A 9,385-nucleotide genomic window follows, 5' to 3' on the forward strand; every position below is an offset into this window, starting at 1 on the left:
CAGTACCAGGTATTTATCTGAGTCACACTGGTAGAATTTTTGGCTTAAGAAGTGCTGGATCGATTTTAGGTCAATGAATCGAATATACAAAACGAACCAGTATCAAATATGAATCATATCGTCAACCAAAAATGAAGTACAGCATAATATATCAGCTGAAGAGCAAGAATGACCAGATTTTCAGAGAGGAAAAAAGTTATAAAATTTATTGTGAAATGAAAACACTTATAATTATTACAAGCAGAAGTTATAATTGTATTATAAAGAAGCCAACATACTCTACAATAGATTTTGGTCTTCTTTGTGTGAGTCACACAAAGCCTGAGAAAAATTATCTGCGACATTTATAGCAATTATGATTCAGGCTCAATGAGCAGTCTTTATGCGCTTTTGACTGCATTCATCGAGTGTTTCAGTTAGATTGAACTTCAGTTGATCCCACAATGGGGAATATCTCAAGAAACAAGATAATGATGAAAAATAAAAGATTATAAACTGCACTGCAAGTGTCCAGTGTCTGTGAGGTGTTGTAGAGTCTAATAGCTTACGGGAGCGTAGATGTGTGAAAATGCTTGTATTTCCCTTTTTCAAGCTCCTTTTTCTTGCTGGCATTAATCTGGACGACGTCATCTTCAACCGTCACACATCCAACAATAACAGTGTCATCCGAAAACCTCATAACAAATTCAAGATCCTGGAACAGATTTTTTTCCCATTTTTACCAAATGCGTTTGTGATTTGCGAGTACAGATAGTATCAACAGTTTATAACACGACTGCAAAGCTGTCAGTGTCCGCAAGTTAAGTCAACAATCTCGAGGTGGAAACAGCAGTTTTCAGAAAAAAAAGGAAAAAAAATCTCACAGAGGAAGTGTAACACTAATGGAGAAGAAAATCTTCTCTGGGCCCTGATGGTTGTTTTCATTCTTTTAATGATATTTGTTGCAGGCATTTTTAAAACAGTCAAAAGTCTGAAATACATTTTTTACGACACATTTTCCAAAATCTACCTTAGCATCTAAATTACAACATTAGAGGTCTTTTTTCAAACATATTTGCAAACAAACTCTGACTGAAAGAAGGATTTATCCTCAAGGGGCCCCAATATTTGGCAACACACTGAAGTCTTTTGCACGACCTGTTATCATTTTTTTACAGTGTTTGCCTTTTGGGCAAAGTCTGTGATGCTATTGCATAAATATGTCCCTTTAACCCCGATTTGAATCATCTTCTGTACCCCATTTTCTGTTCTTTGAAAGTTCATTTGAATTCAAATTGTGGAGAGAGAAAGAGCGCTCTTCACTCTGCAGAGCAGAAACCTGGAATTGGTGTGAAGCCAATATCAGTAAAAAACTGCACTAAAGTGTTCAAGTATTGACAAATTTTGCCTTTTTTATGTGGGGTGCATACTTGTTCACTGCTTCTATGTGTTTCTATGTATGTATTCAATCATTCACACAATTAAATGATAACAGCCACTTTCAGATCAATTAGATCTACAAAAACAATAGTTTTCAGGATCCAGTCAAAGTTCTTGAATTTACTTACAGAGTTCATGCAAGCACTGTCTCTAGCTGTCTGCAGTGTTGCCAAATTGGGCGAAAAAAAGCCTAGTTTTAGTCAATTTAGATAATAAATGCTATTGTTATAAAAAACACATTACCACTTTGTGTCTTCAAAGTTCAATAACTTAATCAAAAACAAATATATTGAAAAAATGATGGAAAAAATGAAAAATAAATCTAAAAGCCAATAGGTAAAGAATAAATACGTCTCACAGCATGCTGGTCTTCTTGCAACCACAGTTCAGCCTGAATGGTCAGAATAAGAGTGTGAAGAGGATCTGCAGAGAAAATTCTTCCTCTATATTTGTCTACATTAGAGTTAAAATTTCAATTATATAACAGAAAGGTTTTCCATGAATTAATTGTGAAATCTGGTGTGCTTGAAATTTGTGTCTTGAGATTATGGCGGTTAATCTCTGATGGTGATTTCTACCCCTCACCATATGGCTGTGCTTAAGAGAGTCATACACAGTCAAGAGGTCAGGGGTCTGAAGAGCTGCACATATGAGCCCACGGGAAAAGAAAGTCAAAGAAATTCATAGTTGGATTTTTACGTTAAAAGCCTTCTGTAACCTGGAGTTTGAACAAACAAAATAAATAAATCACCAAGAGACCTCTGCATGCCGTCCAATCAGAAGCTGTAGTTGGATTTTTATAATAAACCTAAAAATACAACATTTCCTTTTTGTATTTAACCGGTTTTCTTTAACACTACAGCCAATTAAAATGTATTTTACGAGTATGCTTCTATTATTCCAATTAAATACATAATTTATTTTTAATTAATTTTATCGGCTAAAACATCTTTGTTGACTTCTAAAACCCAATCATAAAAGTAAATTGTTACTTAAAATAATTTGTCTTAAGCATCTGTGTTGATTTTGCTGTCGCATATCCATAAACAGGTTGGAACATGGGATAGTTTCATAATATCTTACTCCAACTATATATATATATATATTACATTTTAAATTAGTAAAAGCATTCCCAGTAAACTTTTAGTTGTTTTTTTTACGTTTTTGAAACATTTACTGGAATTTCACAATAAAATATTGTTAAAGTTGGAAAGATTCCATAAGACTCGTGATTTTGTATGAAATAATTGTTAATTACAATCTAGAAGATGTTTAGAAAAAGGGATTGGATTTATCTTTTGATTCAAGGATTTATCTTTTTTTTATTTTTTTAAAGAAGGATGAATGGCTGCCTTGTCACTCCGATTTAAACAGATAACAGAAAATCTTGTATCACATTAACTTATTCGTCCACAATCGTTTGTCGTTCTGATTCCCAGCATGCCTCACGTTCTGCTTCCTGTGTTCCCTGTGTTTTCACAGACACAGGTGATGTTGTGGCCGTCATGATCCCTGAGCCCAAAGGTCGTGAGCTCGTGGGCTTGTTAGAGCGGGGCCTTGTGGTCACCCTGCACATCACTGTAGGAACGCGTAACCTGCAGAAGTACGTGAGCAGAACCTCTGTCGTGTTTGTCTCCATCTCCTTCATCGTCCTCATGATCATCTCCCTCGCCTGGCTCGTCTTCTACTACATCCAGAGGTTTCGCTACGCTAATGCACGAGATCGCAACCAGGTACGACTGAGTGCACGAGTTTTTGCTGAAAGATCCAAAATTGTCATCTCATTCTGGGTCCATGCATGTTTCCATGTGCCAAATGTGGAAATCCAGATTTATGCCTCTATTAGTTGCATGTATGCATGGAAAATTAGAAATATGATCCAAAAACAATTGACATACATTACTAATATGAGCAGTTTTATGCTGTGATCCAACACATTTCACTTTTTTTGGTTTAGGATTTTAACAGCAATCATCTTTACTGTCTCTGTGCACATCCTGTAAATCGGAAAGTCTAATTTGTAATCTCTATTGAATTGTATCGCAACAAAGGTATTGACTGACAAATGTTGGAGGAGAAAAAAATAGTGGCATTTTCAGTGCCAAAAGCTCCTTCCCGGTGTCCATCTGCATTGATCTCACTCCACAGAGAACAGTTGTCCCACTCTGCTTATCCTTCGACAGGCCTCTAGGAGATGACACCCATTTAGAAATGATCGTTGATTGAAAGTTAACAGAACATAAGAGGGTTCTAACACAAAGAAATTTCAGTCAAAAGAAGATTAACTCCTAAAATCAGTAATGAAACAGCACGCTTGTGTTGTGTGGCTTTCATCATTTTAACACTTCTATTATATCCTGCCACTGGCACATGGCGTGGGTGTTTTTAGTGTTTTCCTCATTTTCAATAAATAAAATAAGCAGTCATTTATCCGTCTGAAATTGAATTCCATTCTATTAAGGTTGTAGGACTAAGAGGTCTGTACTCTGAGGGATGCCTCAGATGTTTTCACAAAAAATATATATAAAATACTCCTTAATAGTCATCTCAAGTGTATTGCTTGTGCACACATCCCAACCCTGGAAAATACGTTTATTCTTTGTCTGCAGAGGCGAATGGGAGATGCTGCTAAAAAGGCCATGAGTAAGCTTCAAGTACGCACTCTAAAGAAAGGAGATAAGGTAAGACGGGCTCCTAAAACTTGGAATATCTTTATATAATACAAAAGCAATACTTTTATGGGAAAGTAAAGAGCTTTTTTGTGTTAGTTTAGCTGCATCCTTGAATTTATTTTTTTATTTTTCTGTTTGTTTGCCTGTCTTTCTGCTAGTCGTACATATGAAGCTAGAATTGTAAATGTTGATATTAATTACTGTTTGATAAGCTTTAATTCTTTTTTCTGTGCTGTATCATTTTTTTTAGAAATAACATTTAAAAATTAATTTTAGAATACAAAAAGTCTGTAATTTTAGAGGAGAAATTTTGATTTTGTGCATTTTTTTTCTCACCCCAATCACATCACCGTTGAACTCAATTATTAACAACTTCATTTTCTAGAAATGAAAAAATAAATAAATAAAACTGTTAGTCATTCTGTAAATTTGTCCTCTTTATTTTAGTTTATGAGTAAAAACACGGAAATAATTTTGAATTTTTGTTGCATATTTTTCTACAGTTTTTAGCACAGTTTTGCCTGCTATAGCTACACTTTAAATGTCTGCATTTGTAGAAATCAGTGGACGCACAAATATCCATCTATTTACAACAGTCGATTAATCCCTTCCAGGGTCAAAGGTCAGCATATAGCAAGAAGCCTTAGAAATTCTTATTTTAATATTTTACGTTCTAGTAAAATGTAACTTGATGCCAATCTAGAATGTCTACTTTGAAAATGAGTAAAGTTTTCAATCATAGTTGATTAAATTAACAAAAACCTCACATATGAATAGTTTTTTAGTAGTTTTTTTTTTATTTTTTTAAGTTCTTATCTTGTTTCTTTTGGTATTTTTTCATGTAAGGAAATGGAACCTGACTTTGACAACTGTGCTGTCTGCATCGAGTGTTATAAACCTAATGACGTTGTGAGGATATTACCATGCAGGTGAGGTTTGTATGTAAAATATTTCATGCAATGACATCAATATAGTAAAATGGCACCAAGTTTTTAGAGAAGTCACTGTCCAAATTCTAAAAGTCACATTTGTTTAACATATATCCTATTTTTCCTATTTAGGCATGTTTTCCACAAACACTGCGTTGATCCATGGCTGCAGGACCACCGCACGTGTCCCATGTGCAAAATGAACATCCTAAAAGCCCTGGGAATTCCTGTAATCCCATTTATTTTTGTTTCATCCCAGTAATGCTTAGTTGTACTATTATATTCAGTTTTATAAATACTTTAACAGTGCTAAAAAGACTTTGATGTGTTTGGATCTTCGCAGTTCGACGCGGACTACATAGATGAGATTCCTCCTGACTACGAGGTGTCTATCCGGGGTCCGTTCACCAATCCTATCAGTGCTGCAAGTGAAATTACGGTCAATGAGAGCTCAGTGGTGCTGGAACCTGCTGGAAGAGCAGCGGACCCACAGATGATGCATCATTACGCAGAGATGGTTCCAGCGCCGGACCAAAGCCACATCATTGCCAGCAGTATGTATGCACAGTTCAATCCACTATTTTACTATTTTTTAAGGAGTTTCTCAAAATGCCTGCACATAAATCAGTCAGATTGAAATTAATTTCCCACTGCATCACATTTAGCATATTGTCTTTTCATTCTTGGAATTTCAAAATTTTAAGTCATTTTTAGAGCTTTCATTCTCAGTAGTTGTAATTTTTAAACATGTTCAGACTCAAAAAATTCTGGATCATCAAAACATCAAATTAGTGCTAAGAAAACTGGCGTTATGAGGATTTCCTAATATAACAGACTTCCAACCTTTACTTTTAGACCAACAAGGGGTATTTTTTTCAATCTCGACCAATTAAGAAAAAAACAAAACACAAGAACAAAACATCAGATCAGAGTGCTCAAATTTAACACATGAAAACATACGTGTACACGTATGTTCAGCTGAGTTAAAATAAAACGTTCATCCAAGTAAACAGTTTGACCTTTGCTTTTTATATTTGAGAGGATGACAATAGTTGTAAATCAGGGGTGTCAAAGAAAGGACCCGTGGACTGTATCCGGTCCGCCAGATGGTTTAATCCAGAACAGTCATGAAGAGAAAAAAATATGAAGATGTTGAACAAAAAAAAATCAAGTTTCTATCCCAATCCTGTGGCGAGTTATTGTTAAAGAAGTGGCTGCAATGTGCAAATCCGCCACTAGGGGAAGCAAAGGAAAAGAAATCCTGGTATAACAAGAAATAAACTGTACATCTTTTGTCAGCCTCACCACTGTTAAGTCGCTATAATAATGATCAGGTGTGACACCAAAAATACCAAAATGTCATAGTCAAAATATAATAAAAATAACAATTTCAATAATAATTAAGAAGTGATTAAGCTAAAAACAAAAACAATGCTATAGATAACAAGTTGACCAGAGGTTATTTTATGTTAAATATGTTACCGGTCCGACCCACTTGAGATCAGAAAGGGTTGAGTGAGGCCCCTGAATCAAAATGACACCCCTGCTATAGGTTAAAAATGAGATTAACGTGATTTAAAAAATGTGCTAATTTGTCAGTAAATGACACTCCTATATGTATTCTTTGAAGATGAATTTTAATGCAATCTGTTGATTTTAGTATTTGAGCTATACACAACTTACATGCTTCACAGTGAGGCACTCCTTGTAGAGTTTGGCTGCTGAAAATATTGATTTACTGATTTTTTTTTTCCAGGAGTGACTAATTGCACCTCCCATCCCTCAGGTGAACACCAGCCTCCGCTCAGCAGTGATTCAGACACTTCAGTCCTCACGAGCATGGAGAGGTCTGAGGTGGAGCTGTCTGCGGAGCAGGAATGTGACGAGGCCAAATCCCGAGCCAATCAGTACTGAATGAAAGGGATGGAGGAACTCGGTGAGAGCAGGACTGGGAGTCCATCAGAGACGGGGCCGTGCTTGAAGCTAATGTGAAGTGTGTCCCCTCAGACCCCACGTCCACACAGACTGAAAGAGACTCCTTTCTGTCTGTAGATGTGATTCTCTCCTTCAGCAGTCGGTCTCTTCACATCCTTCAGCCTGCTGTCTGAAGAGCACAAACAGACCGAGCTCATCACAGAAGGCAGCAGTCGGATTAGGATCCTGAACTTAATCCGGCTGCACAGGAGCAGCGGGCCGACCCTAATGCATGTCTGCAACTTCAGTTAGCATGAAATTGTGTCTTGGTACATGATCACTGCCAGCAGATTATAGAAGTTTTGTAGACAAACATCAGCCGAAAGTATGTCGGTGAACCAACAGCACACATTCAGCATCTTCAAATTGGGGTATATGATGGTTTATTTTTTCATAAAACTTGAAATTTAGATTTCACAAGACAGTAAAGAATGTGTACGCACAAAAGAATCGGAATTTCTAAATGGTTTTTTTTATGTTACTGTTTGTGTATGTTGGATTTTAACCTTTCACCTGTTACAGAAAGGTTCCCGTCTTCACATTTGACAATCGTAGCTTTGTCAAAAGCATTTTGAACTGATGTCATCCATTGCTCCACTCAAACGGCTGCTAGATTTTACAGCACAGCAGGAAAGGGAAATGCTGCGTTAGGCAAATCTGGTTATTGAGGTTTATTCTACTAAGGGTTTTTTTATTTTGAACCTGACCAGTCTGCAACACTTAAGATGAGCACAAATTCACCACATGTTTTCATGCTATAGAACTTTAAAAAAAAAGATATAAAAGCACATGAACAGAAAGGATTTTTAAAAAGGTAGACATAAATCTATGCCATACCACCTTTTGATCCCAAAAGCACAACTTGTACAGTTTGAAGATGTCTCCACTTGAAGCTTTCAAGTGCGTCCTTACTGCTCTGAAAAAAACAAACAGGTTTTTATCAAAATTATTTTATTTACCTTGAAAGTTAATTTATTTTGGGTTTTTTTTGTTTAAAATGAAACCATAAAATAGAAAATATATATATTTGTTTTCATTTTCTTAAGTTGTTTGGTCAAAAATCCATTTTAACTGTTGCATCTACATAAACTAAACGGGGAAACTCACAAGGATGTTATTTTTCTTGATAACTTTTGACAGGACATTTCTAATCATTCATGAGTCTCGTCCATCCTGACTGTTTTGCCTTTGTTTCTGTTAAATTGTGCCGTCATGTTGCATTGTGGATTTGCACAAATGCCATTGTGTCAGGAGGCGAGTTGTTTTAAAACAGACACTCTGTCCTCCGCGTTTTGCGCAGAAACTGTGTGAGTCGTGTGTGTGTGGTTTAAAGCTGTAACAGCCTGATAACAGCACACTCATTTTTGGTCATTTTTATCTATAAAGTTAGACATTTGTGCATCAAAACCAAACATTTACTAAAACATTGGGATGTTACCAGCACATGCACAAATGGGATATCAGTTCAGCATCGTATGCACATTTGTCTGCATTGTGAAAGATTCCATTGTGGTCTATTTTTGTACACTTGCTTGACTTGTAAATATTCATGTTTAGCATTGTGTAGCCTATGTTGTGTTAAATATCCAGACTGTACGATAATAATGAATGTGATTGTTACCAGCTCAATATGGACCCTGATGTTTGAATGTTAACTTGCATATACTGAACATTTAAACCTACAAATGTTGCAAAAGGCTCATGTTAATAACTGGATAGCATGATCCCCAAAGTGACCCTTCCCATCCATCTCTATTTTGTTCAGATGGTTTCAAAGACATTTTATTAGAATGTGTTCAGTAAAAACATGAAAACTTATTTTGTTGTGGTTTAGGCAGACATTTTTTTTTTCCATTGTTGTCATTTAGATTGGCATAAAAAACGCACATCAAGTTGCAACTGTATACAGTGTCATCTTAGTTAAAAGGATCCATGTCGGCACATTTTGAGAATTTTTCCTGATTGTTTTGGCTAAAATTATTGTACATTTTCCAGTTATTTGGAAAATTTCCAACAGGTTCTTAACATATATGGTAAGAGTCTACATGGAATTTTAAGAGGTTTAAACTCTGAAAAAGCACTGCTCGGTTCAAATTCTTTAGTTTCTTCTGGCTCACTTTTTACAAATCTTTGGAGAAGAACGTCAAGTTTTATTTTGTAATTTCAAGGAAGCTTCACAAATGAGAGCCGCAGGGCTGAACACAGCAGTTATGATTGTGTATATTTTATCTGGAGCTCACGATGCCAGTCAAATATATAACCAGTTGGAAATGACGCGTTGATGTCTTCATATATGATCAAATGTCTCTAGTTTCCCTTTGTTTACTCATGATGCATGTGTTTGACTGCCCATGTGTGACAATAAAATTGAATCCATTTTTTTCAACCTTT

At 35.8% G+C, this 9,385-nt stretch overlaps 1 protein-coding gene across 3 annotated transcripts in view; it reads left to right on the forward strand.

The window, feature by feature from the left end:
* rnf150a (ring finger protein 150a) overlaps nt 1-9,385 on the forward strand; it is a 10,788-nt gene extending 1,403 nt beyond the window's left edge. Inside the window, exons 2-8 of one of the 3 annotated variants that reach the window (XM_036212297.1) lie at nt 2,902-3,152; nt 4,029-4,100; nt 4,938-5,020; nt 5,153-5,249; nt 5,364-5,574; nt 6,777-6,956; nt 7,073-9,385. In XM_036212297.1, coding sequence (XP_036068190.1) covers nt 2,902-3,152; nt 4,029-4,100; nt 4,938-5,020; nt 5,153-5,249; nt 5,364-5,574; nt 6,777-6,934 — 872 coding nt within the window. In that variant the 3' untranslated portion in view covers nt 6,935-6,956; nt 7,073-9,385. Of the gene's footprint in view, nt 1-2,901; nt 3,153-4,028; nt 4,101-4,937; nt 5,021-5,152; nt 5,250-5,363; nt 5,575-6,776 lie in introns of all 3 variants that reach the window. The other 2 variants (XM_024259968.2, XM_024259969.2) reach the window with 2 other exon arrangements.

The sequence above is a fragment of the Oryzias melastigma genome, linkage group LG1 (assembly GCF_002922805.2).
Source record: "Oryzias melastigma strain HK-1 linkage group LG1, ASM292280v2, whole genome shotgun sequence".
Taxonomy (NCBI): Eukaryota; Metazoa; Chordata; class Actinopteri; order Beloniformes; family Adrianichthyidae; genus Oryzias; species Oryzias melastigma.